The 20,791-nt window shown below is 30.9% G+C and overlaps 2 protein-coding genes across 7 annotated transcripts; one reads left to right on the top strand and one right to left on the bottom strand.

Annotated features, from left to right (window-relative positions):
* The first annotated feature begins 1,645 nt into the window (after positions 1-1,645).
* Positions 1,646-6,362, top strand: LOC107955121 (NO-associated protein 1, chloroplastic/mitochondrial-like). 6 transcript variants are annotated; one of them, XM_016890839.2, is made up of 13 exons: positions 1,646-2,161; positions 2,417-2,602; positions 2,984-3,070; positions 3,167-3,246; positions 3,402-3,483; positions 3,817-3,837; positions 4,233-4,278; positions 4,426-4,544; positions 4,739-4,852; positions 4,927-5,034; positions 5,131-5,220; positions 5,545-5,654; positions 5,876-6,362. In XM_016890839.2, the coding sequence occupies exons 1-13, from the start codon at positions 1,745-1,747 to the stop codon at positions 6,123-6,125; spliced, it is 1,710 nt and encodes a 569-aa protein (XP_016746328.2). In that variant the 5' UTR covers positions 1,646-1,744; the 3' UTR covers positions 6,126-6,362.
* Positions 6,363-10,946: 4,584 nt separating this feature from the next.
* On the bottom strand, positions 10,947-19,410 carry LOC107955119 (uncharacterized). Its single transcript, XM_016890838.2, has 15 exons — positions 19,020-19,410; positions 18,835-18,918; positions 18,621-18,694; positions 18,491-18,524; positions 18,311-18,369; positions 17,761-17,875; positions 17,636-17,673; positions 16,572-16,669; positions 16,341-16,396; positions 15,249-15,516; positions 14,998-15,110; positions 14,348-14,404; positions 13,178-13,243; positions 12,633-12,707; positions 10,947-11,320 (listed from the first exon to the last, which is right to left on the bottom strand). The coding sequence occupies exons 1-15, from the start codon at positions 19,194-19,196 to the stop codon at positions 11,285-11,287; spliced, it is 1,350 nt and encodes a 449-aa protein (XP_016746327.2). The 5' UTR covers positions 19,197-19,410; the 3' UTR covers positions 10,947-11,284.
* Positions 19,411-20,791: the final 1,381 nt, after the last annotated feature.

The following is a 20,791-nucleotide window of genomic DNA, read 5'->3' as shown; positions in this document are numbered from 1 at the left end:
CACCAAATGTAATATTCCTATATCAGGTTCCTTGGATCGAACCGAGTATAGGGGTGTTACATAGTAGACTTGATTATGAGTTGGGCCACTCATTCAAATCTGAAGACTCGTTCGAAAAGTGAGAGGATTTTAGCAAAATATAAGCTCGAAAAATGAGTTTGAACAAAAAAATAAGGCTCATTTAGAAAAAAAGACTAAGTCTCGAGCAAGTCTTTTCGGCTTGCCCCGCCCGAATTTGACAAAAAAAAGTTTTTGTTGTTTGTTGTTGTTATGTTTTTTACTGTTATATTGTTATTTTGCTACCATTTCGCTATTATATTGCTATTATTTTGTTGTTATTGTTTGGATATCGTATAATTCTTGTTTTATTGTTAAAATTGCTACTGTTTTAGAGCATTTGCTTATTAAGTTGCATTTATGTTAGTGATATTTAAGTATAATAATTTTTTTATATGTATTTTCAATTTTGTTGAGAAACATTTATTTTAATATTTTTAATGTATTATATTTTTTAAATTTTTTTTATATAAAAAATAATCTAAAAAAATTAAATACGGGTAGACCGAACCAAGCTCAAGTTAGCATTTTCTCATCTGGACCAAGTTTAGACAAAAATTTAAACCTATTTTTCAAACCCAAACCTAGAAGTCCTAATATTTTGTACCGGCTCTGTCATTATTAGCTCTATAATGGAGGGCCTTAGTTCGTAGAAAAGAAAAACCTTAAAAACTGCTAGTGGAGTGGGGTGGCACTGGCAGCATTTTGCTGATTTTATTTATGGTACTGGCAGATTTCTAGCCCAATGTTGCTACCTCCAAAACATCAAATTATAATTAACAAGCTCTAGAAGTAGTGAGATATCATCTATTTACGTGTGTTTGATGTTTTTATGCATTTTTGGTGAGTATTGTATTAGGTAGGTGAGAGCTCAACTTCATAGATTGAAACCTCTTGCAAGATGAATGTGATTTAAAGGACATTCAAATTTATGTTCTACTTAAAAGACTTCATCACTCACCCAATCTCAAAATCCCAATATTTCATCTTTTGCTTACCCAGAATTCATTTGTTGGACAGAGTGAATTATGGGAATCCACTCTGGTAAAAGGAAATGAAAAGAGGGCTTCGCCTTCACCTCTCCTAGATTCCACAATCCAACTATTATTGAATCTTATAATTTTATAAATATTAGGTGAAATTCTGATATTAGTCCCTATACTTAGTGAAAGTTAGAGATTTATTTTTTACTTTAATTTGTACTTTTTCAAAAATTGAATTTTCAATCATTACCAAACCATAAGCCACACGCCAAATATATTAGCATATATGTAATGTCATGTTAATTTGTTATTTTCATATATTACTTATTAAAAATCCGGTTAATGGATTAATAACTATCATTTGTTTAGTAATTGAATTTGACCAAACATATTTAACTATTATTGTCCGAATCAAAAATAAAATTTTAAAATTCAAAAAGCGATTAAAATTGATCAAGTAAAAAAAGTACATGACTAGAATTGATCAAATTAAAATAGGGACTAAATCTATAAATTTAGCAAAAGAATAGGCACTAATAACAGAATTTAACCTAAATATTACCACCCATTCCCCTCTTCCATCAATATCATCATCATCATCCTTCGAGTTTAGTGTGTTACATCTTCCCCCCCCCCCCCCCTAACTAAAACCCCTCCATCCCACTGTGAAAGTGTAAAACCTCAACGAGACAAAACGGACGCTAATGGCGCTCAAAACCCTTTCCACATTTCTCTCTCCTCTCCCTCTTCCGAAGCACTACACTCTCTCTATCTTCAACCCCGTATCCCTTAATATTTACAGAAAATCCACTCCCCTTTCCTGCAAATCCACTCACTCGCACTCCCCATCTCAGTTGCCACTCTCCGATACGAAATTGCTTTCTTCCGAACCGGAAGGAACTGGTGCAGCTTCTCCGACCCGGGGAGACCGGTTTCTCGAAAGGCAACAGGCTGACGAGGCTGCCAAGCTTCTTATAAAGGAGATAAAGAAGACTAAGAAGAAGACGAAGAAGGTTTTGAAGGTTAATACGGTAACCGCCTGTTGTTATGGTTGCGGAGCTCCATTGCAGACTTCGGAGGTGGATGCTCCGGGTTATGTGGATATGGACACCTATGAATTGGTATTGAACTTCAACTTTGACATTTTAAAAATTAGTTTTTTTTTTCTGGATTGGTCGAATGCACTTGGTTTTAGTTTAAATGCCCGTTACGTTTTAATATGATATTTTTCTATTAGCAAAATTGTAAAAGTAGTTGTTCGGAAATTGATTGAATTCCCCCCTCCTCCCCCGTCCCCCCCTTTTTTTTTTTGTTTGAATAAGTTAAAGTTTCTGGTCAAATTGGGTAGCTGATTTAGTACTGGTTTATGACTGCAGAAGAAGAAACACCACCAGCTAAGAACGATTCTTTGTGGGAGATGTAGGCTTTTATCTCATGGGCATATGATCACTGCTGTTGGTGGGAATGGAGGTTATTCTGGGGGGAAGCAGTTTGTTTCAGCTGATGAGCTTCGGGAAAAGCTCTCTCACTTGCGACATGAGAAGGCTTTGATTGTTAAATTGGTGAGTTTATATAGTTTCAACTTCCAGACCAAATTAATGGAATCTTTCGAGAACTTTTATCATTTACCTGTGAATTTTGGTGATATGATAATTGCATGGAACTTACCATTTTATTGTTAGTTAAAAACCGCGTTCCTTATCCACCCATTTTTTTGTAATCAAAGAGTAGCTGAATAAAATGCTTATGATAATAATGAATGCCAAGTAGATAAACTTATTATTATAGGCTATCTTCTAGTAAGTGATTGAATATTTTCCATTTGCTCCAATGATGACTTCCCTTCACAAGGATTTAACTATGTTTCAAACTTATTGATAAATTCAATGTTACACAAAATGATCAGGATGTTTTCCTGACTACTTTTGACCAATTACTTTTAGGTTGATATTGTGGACTTCAATGGCAGCTTTTTATCTCGTGTGCGTGATCTTGCTGGTGCAAATCCTATAATACTAGTTGTGACTAAGGTAATAATCTGCACTTTTGGGCTATTATCCAATCAATAATTTTATGATATATGCTTTGCAACAATGCTGACTATAAGGTGTTTGCTTTTCTCTCAGGTTGATCTTCTTCCAAAAGGGACTGATTTTAATTGTGTGGGTGATTGGGTTGTGGAGGCCATTACAAAGAAGAAGCTTAAGTAAGAAGTGGTTTCACTGGAAATTATTCAAAGAATTGATGTTGGATCTATCTCATTTAACTTTTTATGAAGATTTAACTCCTTTCAATATTTGTTTCTTATAGTTTCACTTGAAAGCTTAGCATGTTTCTGATTCAATGTGCTCTGCTTTGCAGTGTCTTGAGTGTGCATCTTACTAGCTCAAAGTCTTTAGTAGGGATTGCTGGAGTTGCATCAGAAATCCAAAAGGAGAAGAAGGTTTGTATTGGTCCTTACATATATGTTCATCAATAAGATTTTAGATATGTTGTGCTTCATATTAAATGCTTGTGAAACATGTTCAAATTGGTATCTCCTGAACCAAATATGAAATAAATGTCACCTTATACCTGTGATGAAGTCCAGAATATTTCTAATCTACATTTGGTTTATGAAGTGGTTACCACTGCACTAATCCCTGAAGTTTTCTTCTATGCAATTAATGTTCCATTTTATGTAACTTGTTACTATAGAAATGACTTTAGCCCTTTATGATCTGGTTTCCTTCATATTCCTTGGCTTAACTTCTTTACCTTGACGCTTCTGATGCAGGGACGGGATGTGTACATTCTGGTTAGTAAGTCTTGAAGTGGAAGCTTATTGTAGATTTACAGAGTGGAGTTGCAATTACATTTTTTTCCTGCTAAAGTTACCTTTTTGAAATCCTTTTTTCCTTTACATCATCTCTTCCAACCTTTTATTCTCATTGCCAGTTTCTTTATTGCATGATCATAATTGCAAAATGGGTTCCTAACTGCATTTGGCTGCCATACGTGTACTCTGCTGCTAGTATTCGTATGTCCAGGTGTAACATGAATAAATATCTTTGTTTTGTTTTCCACATTTCATGTGTCTGGCCGAAGGTACTTTATCTGTTTTAGTCACGGTGATGAACAGCTTTGATTTGGTATAAATTTAAATTGTATTCATATAAGTTGTTATATATTTTCATTTGATCATTCTTACAGGGATCAGCAAATGTGGGAAAATCTGCATTCATAAGTGCCTTACTAAGTAAGTTCATTTAATTTTATCCCGGGTTGTCTATATGAATTCATGTCCCACTTTTGCTCATTCTTATGTGATAATTTAAATGCTTTATCTAATTTTATACAATAATGGAGTACTGAACATCTTACGGTCTGGCCCATGAAACATCAGAAATGATGGCACAAAGGGATCCAGCAGCTGCAGCAGCACAAAAGTACAAACCAATACAATCAGCTGTTCCCGGAACTACTTTAGGTCCAATCCAGATTGATGCTTTTCTTGGAGGAGGGGTATGCATTAGCAGTTCATTGCCTGAACTTCATCCTACCCCCTTGGCACCGTGTTTTCATTTTCTTCAAGGATCTTTTGGGGCTTTTAGTTAGTCTCCTAATTAGTTCTAAACCAGATAAAATTAGTTTTAGCAGTCCTTGTCTATTAAGTTTTATAATATTGACCAATCATTCATGTTATTGTCTTCCTGCAGAAATTATATGATACACCAGGGGTTCATCTTCACCATAGGCAAGCTGCAGTAGTCCACTCAGAAGATTTACCTATCCTTGCTCCTCAAAGTCGGTTCAGAGGTCAATCATTCCCTGTACGTTATATTTGAAAGATCCTTGACACCCTGTTAAATTCTTTATATTCTTTATTCTTACGATGTTCCCCAAGGGTTGCCAGGTCTCCTCCAAAAATGGGATGGCAGGGAAATTCAATTCCAATGGCTTAAATGGGTTCTCAATATTTTGGGGTGGCCTTGTCAGAATTGATGTCTTGAAGGTCCTAATAATTTTGTTTCATGTATAGTCAGTTACGAGACCAGTTGTCATTGATGTGCAGTGTCTTCTGAATCTGTTACATTCTTGATGCTTTTAGGTTCTCCCTGAGACATGTTTGACATTTTATGGGCCAAAGAAGTTACCCATTCATGCTGTGCCTACTCATGAAGCAGATGAATTTTACAAGGTAATCAAGACTACGTGACAATTATGAGTTCTGCTTACTGCTTTCCCATGATATACTTCCACTTAGACTAAATCTGCTACAATTACGCAATATGTAGTTAGCAGTAATCAATATATATATACACATTTTCTGAGATAACCGTATTAAGTATCTTGAACACTAATTCAAGTTGCTAACTCTCTCGTACGCTATGGAGTGAATATGGCCATCTTAAATTTGAATGACTAAGCATCTGAGACATCTAGCTAATAAAATTTCTTCTCAACAACTTATTATGAGGCACCTGTTATTGTTATTAGTAGATAATTTACCTAATTGCTGCAGAAAGAACTTGGAGTACTGTTGACACCACCAACTGGAAAAGATCGAGCAGGTGAATGGAGAGGACTGGAGACAGTGCAGCAATTGCAAATAAACTTTGAGGATGCTGAAAGGTGCAATTCGAGTTTATATTTCATGGTTATATTGCTTTAGACATATTGAACTCAGCTGCTGTTAGAAAATTTGAGTTTTTTGTTGTGTACTAGGAATTATGGATTTTCAGCTCTTTCAGAATCCTTGTTTTGGTTAACTTGTACCGAATAAAACCTATTTCTGTTTGTATAATTAGTTACTTGCTTAAATTGAAATATGTCAAAATATGTTGCTTGGACAGACCTGCTAGTGATGTGGCTATTTCAGGACTGGGGTGGATCACCATTGAACCGAGACGCGAGTCACTTGGAATATCTGAAAGTAATTTTGCAGAAAGAACCAAAGAATTGCATATTGCGGTCCATGTACCCAAGCCAGTTGAGATTTTCGTTAGGCCTTCAATACCCGTCGGTAAGGCTGGAGCAGAATGGTACCAATATCGTGAGTTAACAGAAAAGGAAGAAGAAATAAGACCAAAGTGGTACTTTTGAGCTCTTTTTGTTTATATGTTTATTTGTTTTCTTGATTTTCTATGTATGCGCCACTAATTTAATTGGCATGTTATTGTTCGTAAAGTTCAGAAATGTTTATGCCATTGCTGCATGCTCATAATGAAACTGAGGATACAGAGAGGAGCTTGCTTGTTCCACAAATTTTGTATGTAAAAGTTAGAACAACGTGTAATACCATACAGTGTAGAAAGAAAAAAGCGAAAATTTCTTTTCTCATCGGATCGGGAATCCCAAATCTTTTAACTATATCAAAGTGCCAAGGTATAGAGGTCTAATCCTTCAAAAAAAAAATGGTATACTTTGTTTAGAATTATAAATTTGGTAATATTTTTGTCTAAATTACTTTCATTAATATTAATTCAATTTGTTTTTATTTAATTTTTTTAATCAATCAAGTGTATTTATGTCAGTAAATGTTATATAATTTTATGCACAATTTCATTCGTGGGTTTTTTTAGACAGTCAGTGTAATTAAAAAAAAAGTGTAATTATTAAAATAGCAATCATAATAACTTGTAACTTTTGAGATATATTTGACTGGCAAAGTGTAATTATATTAAAATTACAACAAAGTGTAATTATATTAAAATTACATGAATAATGTTTGGTAGTACAAAATTATAATTACATAATTTAAATTAAAAAAATTAAATGCTATAAAAATGTTTATTTACATAATTTAAAAATATTAATTATTATAAAAATATTAATTTACACAATTTTAAAAATATTAATTACTATAAAAAATTATCAATATAATTAAAAAATTTTCTAAACAAGTAATAAATATTAAAATTAAATTGTCATATGTAATATGTTAATCTTATAAAGTAATCAATAATACGATTACTAATAAAAATAATAAAAAAATTTATAATATAATCCTGACTTTATAAAATTTAGGTATTTATTTTTAGGTAATATATTTATGAGTCTTGATACTCACTAGTAGAGTCGGCCAAGCATATATATTTTAGGGTAAGAATCGGCCAACGTATTAAGGCACTAAAATTTATTGTAACATTAACTTTTATGATTTTTGAGCAAAAGAATAAATTAAAATAAAGTATCATCTAAATATTTTAATATAATTTTTTTATTTATAATATAAATTTTTGTTACAACTTTATAAAATACAGGTAGTTATAATCTAAATTTTATAATTTATATAATATAATTTCTAACAAGTACATGCATGCATGTTTGTTATCCATATTCATACGCGTCTATATTTCTAATATAAATTTTATAACTCGTATAAAAATTAATTGGATTTGCGTGTGAAAATTATATGAGTAGGAGTGTAATTACATAGGTAATTACTCTAATTCTCAACACCCAATTCAGTAAGACCCATTAGTTAATATGATTACTCAAACACGTCACACTTGTATAATTACAAACAATTACACTCAAATTTAATTACCAAATGTCTTTTCAAAAACAACATTAATTAGACTATAATCTATCAATGCATTACTTTTTATCAACTTTTTTTACTTGGGTAACAAAATATTTCTCTATCTGGCTAAGCTCAAACTGAGTTACTGCTTAATTTTAATAGTAAAATTGTTTAGACATGATTCAATTTTGGAGGGAATTTTGAAGAAAAGAAAGAAAGAAAGAATAACAGTAATGATTTGTAGAGTCCTCTAATTCGAGCTCTTCATTTATCATTGTTAATGTTTGGTTCATTATAATAACACATATAACAATAGTTTGATTGGGTGGAATGAAATGAGTGTTATAATAATATTCTTATGCTTGATTTAAAAAAAATAGATACTATAATAGTAAAAGGAAAAAAAAACCACAAATAACTTATATACCTTTTAATAATTATTTGTAAAATATAAAATATCCATAAATGTTAAAAGAATGAAATCATCAATATACTCTTTAGTAATTTTCTAAAAAAAATAAAAATATCCTAAAATGTTAAAATACTTGAATGGCGAATATACCCTTTACTAACTTTTTTTTCTATAAAACATAAAATATTCAAAATGATAAAATATTGAAATGATCAATATTTCCCCTAATAAAATTTTTATTGGGAAAACCCCAAAATGTAACAACAATGAAAAATCCTTTAATAGATTATCAGACTTAATAATTTCACATTGGATTCATCAGAATTCTATGAAATTTAAGTTAAAAATTTGCCTGTAATATGAATTTTGATACAAAAATAGCAAAAGAAAAATATGATATTTGCTTTGTCATAATGGAAATCCAATTAATTTGACATTCCTTTTTCTATTATATAAATCATCACTACCATGGTCAAGTTGATAAAGTTTAACAATGACGATGGTGCATAAAAATGAATGAAACATCACAATAAAATGCAGAGGTGAAATGAATTAACATTATGAGAACATGTTCATACAGATTAAATTTCTAAATTGTTAGATATATATGGGAACAAGACGTTAATTCACATAACACTAAAATCCACGTAATAACACATATAACATAGTAAAATAAATTCATTTACAACATCTTGAACTTGTAATTCTTTAGCTATATTAACATCAATTTGAACATCTTTCCTTATGGCTTGATCTTTTGCATATATGACAGTAAGTTTTTCATGATGAGGAAAATTTTGGGTCTTGAATTGCTTGACTTCTTTATGACTTTATTAAAATAAAGATTTCGTTAACAATATATACTATAAAGATATAAGTAAGTCAAAACATGGAGAGAAATATTAAATAAATCTTACACCTATATATGAATCTCACATATTGCATCTTCGGCAACAAACTTCTATCAATGTTCACCCCAACCAAAGCTACTATTGTCTTTTCCTCTTAACATATCATAAATGATTGCCTATTTTTTTCAATGCCCTAATCATTTATTCAAGATTAGTTTTAGCCTTTAAACTTTGTATGAGGTAAAAGTTTTGCTATCATTCTTTCTAATTCACCCAAGTAGCTAACCTTGAATCTCATATTTGCTTTAAAACTCCTAACATACATGAAATTAATGCAACATTTTCTTTTGGGATCTATTTCCTTTTGGTTTTTCTAGAATTTTGAAAAGAAATTGTTGTCGATTGTGAAAAACCTGACATGCTTTTAAATAAAATTGTGAATATCATTTAATAGAAAAACCCATCCATAACTATTTGATAAAGCAATACGGTTTTATATTGAAAATACTATTCATAATTACTACAACTACAATCAATTTTGTTCAACATAATATAATACACAAATCTAATACAATGCAAAACTAACATAAATTGGTACAAATAAAACTTTAAGTCCAATTAATTTCTAGATGTTGTCCATTCATTGAACATTTGATTTGTTAATTCCATCCTCCAATTTGTCCATGCATTTGGATGAATATTAATTATGTGTAATCTAAATAGAGAGAAAGAGAATATGAGATATCTAAACCTAGGACGAAGTGCTAGATTGAAACAAAAAAACAACCATTGCAGCTTTACTTTTTGAGAAAGAGATTTCTTGGTTCATTGAAATTGAATGAGGTGGGTGGGTTATGCATTAGTTATGTGGGGAAAACGTGAATAAATGAGGGCATTGAGGGAATAATTTTTTATTCCTTATTACATCGAATAACAATTCAAATACACCGCTTGACTGTTATAATGACTTAAATAGTCTGTCTCATATTATTTATTTTTGTTTATATCAAAAGAGAATCAACGCAATTATTTATATAAAAAAAGTATAACCAACCAAACACTACGTAATTGTTTATATACAAAGAGATCAAACATGTATAGTTTTTTTAAAGATGTTTTATTTTTAAGGGTAAAATTTACTAGAACATAACATAATTAAATGGATATAGAAGTCACATTGTGAATGGAATGTTACATTATCTAAAAATAAAATGGTATTATGATTAATCCCTAAATTACCCGTTAATAATATTTTATTAGTATGGTCGATCGTTGGATTATTTATTTATATCAAATTATAAAGTAAAATTTTGACAATTAAAATATATTTTAAGCAAGATTTTTAGAATCGAACCGGTGGTCAAATTGGTTAGTCCACTGATTTGTATGATACGATTGATTAAATTATTAAAAAATAAATAAATGTTTAAAAAATAAAAACAATTCCAATCAATTTTTTTTAGCTTGGTTCAAGCAGCCCGTATTGGTTTGCGGAACAACTGATTTGATGCCTCTCTTTGGACCAATATCCTAACTGATTCAAACAATCATGACTCTAAGTCTCTACACATCATACATTTGGAATATAGTCCTCCTATTTTAATTTCAAGAAATTAATCATTCTACTTTTTAGATTTATAAATCTACTTTCAAATTATATATAACCATGTAACATTTTAATTGAAAAGTTAACTATATTAACTATTTGAATTAGTTAATTATCTTATAAAAACATTAAACTAATTAATAACATTATAAAAATATAAAGAACAAACTATGTTAGAAATTAAAGTATAAATATTAAATCTCAAATTTAAGCATATTAGGACCAAAACTGAAAACTAACCACTTTTGTATGTTAGAAATTAAAGTATAAGAATTAAATCTCGAATTTAAGAATATTAAAAGAAAACCAAAACTAAAAGTTAACCACTTTTATAAAATGTAAAAGAAAATAAAAACATAATGGGTGTGTGTCATGTGTCAGTATGAGGAAGATCTTTTGGACCTTATTTTAATAAATAAGTACATATTATCGATTTAAGATATTCTTATGGAGTATGTAATGGTCAAATTGTCACGCTAATTATTTATTCCGTCATCCATTATAGGTGTTTAGCCGATGGTCCAAAATCTGTAAGAAATAAAAAAGATGATTCAAGTACACTATACAAGTTCTTTAGTAGATTTAAGATGACAATGTTCTGAACCCGACTAGCTCAGTTTTGAGTTTTGTTAATCCTCAAAGAAAAAAGAAAACATAAAGCATAAGTGCGATAAAGGCTTTGATTGAACAAGAGATTGAGAATTTGGTTTGCCTGCAACGAATTTGTTGTGGGGGCGACAATGTTTTCCATCACTCCATTTTCCAGGAAATTTCAGTCCCAAGTATTTGCAATAATTTGGCCTTAGCATAACTTTTAACAATGGAGCTGAAAATGTTAAGCAGTTTGCTTAATCCCTGGAGTTGCTTTCAGGATCCATAATATTTCATTCCTTCATCCCAGCTCTGGAAACATCATTAACAAAAGGGAAAAACCGAAAACAAGCTTCAGCTTATGATCATATAATAAAACTACTCAACAAGGATTCATCATTCATATTTGCGTATAGACCATGAAAAAATTAATATGAATGCACGCGCTTGCTTGCTTGCACAAACACATAAAAACACTGCTTCCAACTACAAAATCATCAATGACAATAAAGTACCAATGATCCAGTTACCAATGATCCAGTAATATGTTTGAGTGCAACTTGGAAAATCATCAATGTTTTCCAGGTTCAAGAAGCTGCTAGATGGCAGATCAATTCTGGCTTTTACTATTAGTTGGATAATAATAATTTATAACCTCTAATATATATAAAATCACGAGTTTGGAAATTTTTTTAAACAAAATTACATTTTATTTTTTATCATATTATAATTTTGATATTTAAAAGTAATTATAGTATTTAATGTAAAAAAATAATTAAAAAAGTAGATGTGAAATAAAATTGGTAATAATTATACATTTAAAAATAAAAATAATATTTGGTACAATGCTAGTAGAGTTTTTAGACTCTCCAAACAGAGTTAGAGAGTTGTGGCAAATATCCTATAGTAAAATATTTAAAAAAAGACATGATAACTTTTTAAAACCATTTAGAATAAAAAAAATATTGTACCAAATACTAACCCTAAAAATAATTATAATTTAATTTATAATTATTACTTAAAAAATTTTAGTTAACATAATTATAATTTAAGTAAAACTTAAGGTAAGAAAGTTTTTACAATTACAATCATCTTAAAATAAATATTTTTTTACTTGATACATTTTCTTCTACATATTATTTATAAATTATTATAATCAATTTATTGATAATTAAGAAAATAAAAATGAAAGTTGAAGAGTTTGTTTTACAATTTTTTTTTGTTTGTACAAATGCTTTAATAATAGGAATTTTTTATTAGTATTGTATTTGAATTATTAAAATAATTAACATATTTCAATAACGCTTATTAGTTATTATTCTAATAATGATTACATAAAAAAGTAAAAATTATATTCTATGTTGAAAATAATACAAATATTTTAATTATGTTCTAATATTATTAAAAAATCATTTGATCTACAAAATATCATTATTTTAATATGATATTTAAAATTTTTTATTATATTTGATTTGTTAAATAAGTTAATATATTTTAATTATATTTAACAATTCAAATAACGAATTAAAAATTAATTACAATAATTAAAAGTATATCATTTGAAAACTAATTAAAAATTAAATACAAAAAATCACATTCCATTAAAAACTAGTAATAACAATACCTGAAGAATATATCCATGTAGCCAATCTAATGTCTGTGAAAATGTAGTCGCAGATAAATTGACAACTGTTAAACCCTGTTCCAAAGGACAAAGATGTATGAATAGAAAAAACAGAAAGTTCAAACAACTTGGACCCAAGAAAATTAGAGAGATGAGTCAGACTACACCTCTGAAACTAAAACAAGTAGGGTGTAGAAAATCTCTGTAATCTCTGTTGGTTTGCTTCCTCTAACAAGGCGACTCATTACTCCACACTAAATACCTTACTAAAAATTTTAAATACCTAAAATGGTGGGGCAACCCAAGAAATTTGAAGAATAAGCATACAACCAGATGGTACTAACAACAGTAAATACCCCATAGTTGTAACCCTTTCCAACTAAAGCTGGTTTTATTATCAAATCTAAGATACCTCCATATGACATTGTATTGCACTAGACTTGCTACATATTAAGTTTTGATAGAAAAAAAAATCATTGAACACACAAGACAATAGGAACAAACATTTCATCCTAACAACCAATAAACGAAATGAAATGGCATACCTGTGACTTGAAAGAGCAAAGATAGTTTTGAATAGTCTTCAAGTTCGTTATTAAGTTATCTGTATCCTGAAAAAGATAAAATAACATATGAAATTGAAACAGAAAAGTCAATCAACTAAGTAGTTGATCAAAGGAATAAACAATGACAAACATCACCGCAGAAAAAAAGGAACTGAGGGTGAGCAAAAGAAAATTCAAGATGTCAGCACACCCACTTTTGACCACAAAGATTGAAGCAAAAGTTCTGCAGACATGGACATGGTTGGAAGGCATCATCTCATGCTTAGACTGCCTCGTTAGACAGTCCCACTTGACAAAGGTATCAAAAAACCTATGTCATACAATTGTGACGAAAATGGATATGTCAAATACTTTTTTAAGGTTTTCCATGTCCTTGGAGAATCAAATACTTGAGATGTCACAGTATTCTAGGCAAGCTAAAAGTAAAGCTTTAACAAATCTACTCGACGATTATACTATTAACAGAAAATTCAAGCATATGGGCCGAATATGTGTTAGTAACCATTAATTTTGGTTATTTAATTAAGGCTTAGGTTGCAATTTTATTTCTTAATTTCCTTTGGTTTTGTTATGCTTTTGTTTCAATTGATTTATTTCCTTTCTAGAATAGGCTTACTATTTTTGTAATAAGACTGGTCCTTACTTAAAGGGGCATGGAATAATAAAATCAAGCAGAATTTCTACCAAAAACCCTAAAGAGATCGAACTCTCTCTCTAATGAGTCTTGTGGTTTTAGTCTCCTTTTAATGAGCTGAAAGGTTTCAGTCTCCCTTTGATGAGCTGAACTATCAATCACAATGATTTATAACAAAAGCACATGAATTTGAATATTAGCAACAAAATTTCCGAGATCCATTTTCCACACACCAATGAAGTCAATGGTTACTGTATGTTCATAGAATCAAGCTGTACAACCCAGTACTTAACAGTAGTCCTTGGTTACAGAACAACTATTAACATTCAAGATTGAGAAAGAACACTTCAAATCAACAAAACTATTTAAATATTCTTAATGATAAAATGCAGTGCCCCGACTAAGCCCTTTGTGAAATGATATTACCTTGCTGCCAAGACATAGCTAAATCTAATTGACCTTAAAAGAAGCAATGCAGTTTGTAATGGAACAAGGAAAAAAATTGTTATTAATACCTGAACTAGACATTTACCAGCTAATGCCTGAGTAGTGATCCTCTCCTCAAGTAATGCCTGCATATAGACATTGGTCCGAATTTAGAAAATCATACAAGATAGAGAAAAGAGATATTATGAGGGAGCAGGCGAAATACAGTCCCAGTTAAACAAAGCCACCTTCATACTATCAGGAATAACTCTACACTAACCTGATTACACCTTTTTGAAAACAAAAGATGTGGCAGTATCTTAGGTTTGTCTAATGGCCTAATATAACAGAAGCAGGCCCATCTGTTTATAAATTCACATTTAGAATAGCCTATCCACCAAATGAAAATTCTTATTAATCTCCACAATTCACTAAATAAACCATCTTCACTCTTGAGAATTCAAAATACTTAACAAGGACTTTCTGTAATAATAAAGTTTCTAACAGTACAGGCTCTACCAGAAAAGAAAGATTAGAATGGGAAGCAGTCAAGCAGAACCATCACCAACATTGGATCTTTGCTAAATGTGAATATGAATAGGTGTCTCCTCCATTTGCTCAAATTTTAGCAATTTGAGACAGCTTTATTTACTAAAACTAATTTAACTCACCTACAAGCTTCATGTGCTTTACTAGTTAAAGCTGGATGCATAAAAGTAGAATGAGAAAGCACCCATACCTTGTGATCAAATTCAGACATCTTCAGAACTATGGGTATTATTATTGGTTTAGGGCCAGATTTTTCTTTTCTAGCAGTACTTCCATTTACTTCTGGTACCTTAACAGTTTCACCTGCATGCACATAAACACTGTTAATAAATAAACTGTTGTATTGCACCTTCACATAGCCTCTAAAACCGACACATACACAATGCTTAAAATGGAGTGAGATGCTATACCAAATAAAAAGAATTTAGAGCAGAAATCCACCTTTATTGTCAGAAGCAGTTTCTAGAGACATGGACTTTACAGATTCCGACACTTTGTTCACATTGTCAGCTGACACGCCTTCAGATAAACGCACAGGATGGTTTTTACCATTTTCTGTGTTACTTTGAGATGTAGTAATAAAATTATTTTCCTTTTGAACTGAAGAATTATCATCCGATGCCACGGACTGCTGGGATGGTCCATCTACAGAGGTTGGAGCTTTAAGCTCGTCATTCATTAAATAGATGCTTGGGTCCAGATGTATTCCCTGTAATTGTCATCAGAAACAAGGAACCCACTAACTCAAAGTGACACACGTTAAACTGCACAAGAACATGCCAATGCTTCCCGATCTCATGCAATGGCCAGAGGGCGGGGGGAAATCATATAATGCTTAAGCAGATTATAACCTTCCTCAAGATTTGCAGTTAAAAAATGAACAGATCTAAAGGCAGTCTGCATATTCCAGAAATAACAGCAATCTTAAGGGTACAACATGGTGGCAGATCCGACCTCAAACTTCATCCCCATGAACATATCAAGTGTGTGGCATGCATGTGTGTTCAAAGACATACAGCCATACTCCACTAGAAACCCATTGTGGCTGATCATCTTATTTTAACTGTTACATCCATCAATCCGCGGACAACAATAATCCCAAAAGTAAGCTGACATATAAGGGTTGAAGCTCAGATTTGATACAGAATAGCTGAAAATACAACAGAAGCAACAAGTACTGAACATGTTCATGGAAAAGAAGCCCATAACTTGCTATTCATGGAAATTCACGTCCACACCTTTCTTGACCAATGATTCAAAAACAGACAACACCAGAAAATCTACTTCCGACATAGAACCACAATATGTTAATAAATACAGGAAAAGAGAGAATTAATATAAACCGCAAACACTCAAAAAAAATTCACCATATAGGCATGCACATATCACGATGTTAATCCTTGTGCCCATAAGAGTGGATGGTATCAACATTTACCGCAAAGATAAAAAAGAGTAAGAAGGAAGGGCTCAAGGGTGGAAGGGAGGAGGGAGTCGCAAGAAGATAGTAACCAGCAATCTAGTGTCAAGCCATACCTCGATTATTACTGGCTTTCCATCTTTCATTGCCTTTTTTAGATCCCCGTTCAACCCTAACCAAACAAAATAACAAACACCAATGATGAACATACCTTTAGAATATAATAACAAATCCAGAAAGAAAGAATTTATTTTATGTATATCTAGGCAATATCCTGGTTTTGCATTGCATTAATAAAGCAAGGAAAAAACTTCTCATAATAGCAAAATGGAAATTTTAGAAACTACCTTTGCGAACTATCCTGCATTCACGACAAAATTCAATAATTAACTCCTCAGAGGAGCTAAAATCCCGCGCCCATACAGGAGTAGATGCTAACGGTGCACTGCAACAAATAAGAGAAGCAAGCATTAATATGATATACAGTACACACATATATATTGAACACCGGTCAATCTGTTAAAAGTAAGACAATCTGCTTCCTAGTAGACATGGTTAGTGTAGTAGGAGAGAATGTTCTACCAAATACAATTGGGTAGATGTCCTTCCAAAATTTTCTTCCAATTAAATTTTGTTATGAGTTTCTAAATAAATTTATTGAAGATTTATCAAGTCATTTGGAAATCAAGATGAAACATGTGAAGTGGCCAGTCAAACTTCAAAGACTCATAGTTCGACCAATCAAAATTCATCTGAGTCATTCAATTTATCTCTAAATTAGATTAAAATGATTTCAAGACAAATCTAAACTAGATCAATAGAATTTTAAAGAATATGAGCCATAATCTTTTATCTCTATTTAAATTAAACTAATTTAGAGGTAAAATTAAAGGGAGCTCTTCAAAGCCATTTCGTATACAGTATGGGGAAAGAAAACTGAAGATTGGGGAAAGAGATTCAAGAAGACAATTCAGAAGAAAAAAAGAATCAAAGTCTCCAGTCTTCAGAGCTCACACAAGTCAAAGCGGATATGGAAATTGTTATTTGACTCCAAATTTTAAATCCAATAAAGTATACAATTAAAAGTTTTCTTCTACCTTTATCCAGAGTACCAAGTGTTTAGGGAGATAAATCTTGTAACCTAAGGTGACACTTTTCTATCTTGAAAACCATAATGCCCCATTTTTTAGCCAAAGCTCAACACCTTACTATCATGCATAAAGCAATCCAACTGATAACATATGAGTTATGACTAGAGCAACCAATTACTGGTTGAAACCAGAAAATGCCTTACTGACGGCCATCAGCCACCCTTTTATTTAGTCTGAAGGACTGATTGGGTATGATCAAAAAATATCTACTGTGAAATAATCTACTGTAAAATATAAGAAGAAATAGATTTTAGACATACTCGGTTGCCGTGCGTAGCAATTCATAAACCATATCTGTCTGCATCAGAAACAGAGTCAATGAAAGAAAATATGATAAAAGAATACCTCAAAACTTTCAGAAGAAGATATAAACAGAATGCTAAACCTGTAAGACATTTGGCAAGTTTAGCCTCTGTGCAAGTTGTGTAGCTATAGTAGACTTCCCAACACAAGCAGTTCCACAAACAAGAATTACCAAAGGAACTCTCTGATGGTGAAATCTGAAAGTCAGAAACAAGAAAGAGCAATTAATAGTGAAGTGTTGAGACACTCAGAAGTTCTTAATAAGTTTTTCCCTCCAAGTCAATAGCAAGTTCTGAATCAATGAAAATATTGCATGCATGATCAAAATTGAAGCTATTCCAATATTAATTGCGTCTTTATGATCATTATATTAGGGTGAAGGCATACATTGAACCCAGACCTAAACCAGTAAATTCCCTAGCATAATAAAATTAAGATATTTACTCACAAAGGAGAAAAATCTGTTATACGAAACAAGCAACCACAATTATCTCACTTGGAAGAGGGGAATTAGCTTGGATGACGCTATACATCATACATGTGATAAAGAAGTTCGAGATAAAAAACTGATTCCAGAATCATCGCCATAAAATTGTTTAACATCATATTGAAAACTTGAAAAGCTAACTGACCTGGTCATCATCTTGTACCGGCTTATGTACTCCTGTCCATAACCTCGCCACTCCATCAGCTGCGCAAAGTATTTCTTCTTTTGATTAGAAAGTTCCAAAAAAGTACATTCAATCTCCTAAAAGTCTGAATACCCTCTAAGTTTCATCCATACGAAAAATTCACAAATTTATGAAGAATACCTTAAAAAGATTAGCCTCTAAATCGGACTGCGAGCTGCAGAAGAATTCAATGAACGGAACATGAATAAAAAAGTTTACTAGATATTAATCATGAAATTAAAACCAAAATACAAATAGATGGGAATCATACATATCCAAAAGGCTGTTGTCTATAAGCAGCTTCTTGAGCTCAAGAGAGATTTTAACTGCAACATGATTCGGAATCTGAATAAAAGAAGGAAGATAATATCATTATCAATTAAAAAATAAAGAGAAAAATTAAGCAATTCAAGTTAGCATATCCTAAGAGAAATCTTAAATTTATATATGCATTATAAAAGGAAAACAAAAAATGGAATAGATACCTTCGTGACGGTTAACATTCTGCTAAGCAAAAACCTGGATAAAACATAATAATGATCGGCATTATCACCCAACCAGACCTTCACCTACAACGCCAATAAACGAAAAAACATATTAAAATTGTTATTTTTTAATAAAAAAAAAGATTTGTCTAAACGGATTTTCGAGAAGAGAGGCGAAAGAGAACCTTGACGAAGTCATATTTGGATGAAGCGTTGCGGGGACTGAATTTGGCGGTGGCGATAGATCTCGTAATCCTGTCGTCGCCTTTACCTGTGTCGCTTTGATTGTTATCAACTCTTATTTTCACTGCAATTCCCTTCCCCTTGTTGTTATTGTTGTTCATCTTCTCATGCTCTCCCATTTTTCTTTTTTTATTTTCCTTTTGGATTTCAAAGGTTCCAAGCTTCGAACGTCCTTCCCTTGCGTTAAAATTCTGCTACTGTCTACCTCACGGGCATCCACCGCGTCTTTGTCATCTCAGCAATCAGCATCTCTGGTGCTTCGCTTCGTTTTTCTTTATTAATTTTCTGTTTGAATTAAAATAAAAAGCTGTCCAAAACTCCAAAAAACCGTTAATTAACAAAAACCAACTACTTTATGGTACCAATAATTATATTTATCACAAATAATAAGTGCTAGTAGCACATTTATTCCTCTATCACCAATATAGTTACTATAATTAAATTCTTTTAAAAAGCCAATACCAACAATTAACGCTTATGTTATTATTTGATTACAGGATATGAGAGGACACCTATTCTTGCTGTAATCTATATCTTATATCAAATCAACTCTTTTTAGAGTAAATTTAGATATTAAAAATTAGAAGAAGGTAATTTAAGTATTAAAAAGTTGAGGATAAGTTGTTTTTTTTTAACTAAAGCTAATTATTATTTTTTAATTATTTGTGCTTTTGATTGTTTTTCTTTTTCTTTTTAATTTAGGTTGTATTTATTTGTTTAAAGTATTTAAAAAATTAAAGGATATAATTTTGACAAAAAAAAATTAAAGTGATGTATCAAATTAAAACTATGATATTTATATTGATTTTTGTGAATATTATAAAGTATTATGCTAATTAAACTATTTTAACTTATTATGACTTTTTCTTTAAGAAAATAACTTTTTTCTATCAACTACTTTACTTCTTTTTTTAGACTTGCCGAATCTTCTTTAGAGCATCTTCCTTCGTGATTCAATGAGTATTATACATGTAAATGATAATTCAGTAATAGTATTGTTGTCAGTGTAGGAGAACGTAGGTTCGAATGTGTTGAAGCGTATTATCCTTCTATTTAAGGATTGAGAAGAGGTTATAAATAGTATAAAAAAGAACGGATATAATAAAAGCCTATAATAAAGTTAATATTCAAAATCCTTACTTTTTTTTAATATAAAAACATTACTTCTTTTCAGGTAATTATTTTATTTTATTTTACTTTCTATTACAAATTATTATGATAAACTTAGGTTACAATCTTTTAGTTATATATAAGTTTGGTCAAAATAATATTGATTGAAAATTTTACATTATATTTCTCTTATTTTATATTTTTTAAAATAGAAAAAGAAAATCTTTACATTCTATTAGTCTTTTTAAATTATCAATAATTGCCCTTCAATTAGTGTTACAGTCTCTTGCCTTTTTATTCAAAATTAGCAATAAAAATAATTAAATTTATATGTTATAAATTAATTAAGCAAGGACCGTTACAAAATTAATTTGTATACAAGTAAGTTTTGTTGATCAACTTTCTTCACAATTTTTAAAAAATGAATGGAGAATAGTGAAAAGAGTTAGTCCTGCTCCTAGGTTTGCTAATTTATATCTGCATAGGTGCTTCCTCTCTTTCTATGTTATGCATTGCCTCACTCCAGAATACTTTTGCAGCAATCAATTTGCAAGGAGCTTTACCTGCATCTTTAATCTTATTCACATCATTTTTGCAGTCAGAT

The sequence above is a fragment of the Gossypium hirsutum genome, chromosome D12 (assembly GCF_007990345.1).
Source record: "Gossypium hirsutum isolate 1008001.06 chromosome D12, Gossypium_hirsutum_v2.1, whole genome shotgun sequence".
NCBI classification, from domain to species: Eukaryota; Viridiplantae; Streptophyta; class Magnoliopsida; order Malvales; family Malvaceae; genus Gossypium; species Gossypium hirsutum.
This window is presented reverse-complemented; position numbering and strand designations above follow the sequence as displayed.

Bases quoted from the DNA above. Each gene is read 5' to 3' on its own strand.
- LOC107955121 (XM_016890839.2), top strand. From the start codon at position 1,745: ATGGCGCTCAAAACCCTTTCCACATTTCTCTCTCCTCTCCCTCTTCCG. The intron at 5,035-5,130 runs GTCCTAATAATT...TGATGCTTTTAG, and splicing joins TCAGAATTGATGTCTTGAAG to GTTCTCCCTGAGACATGTTT. The intron at 5,655-5,875 runs GTGCAATTCGAG...TTGCTTGGACAG, and splicing joins AACTTTGAGGATGCTGAAAG to ACCTGCTAGTGATGTGGCTA.
- LOC107955119 (XM_016890838.2), bottom strand. From the start codon at position 19,196: ATGGGAGAGCATGAGAAGATGAACAACAATAACAACAAGGGGAAGGGA. The intron at 18,695-18,834 runs GTATCTATTCCA...TCTTTTATTCAG, and splicing joins GAATGTTAACCGTCACGAAG to ATTCCGAATCATGTTGCAGT. The intron at 15,111-15,248 runs GTGGATTTCTGC...ATGTGCATGCAG, and splicing joins AACTGCTTCTGACAATAAAG to GTGAAACTGTTAAGGTACCA.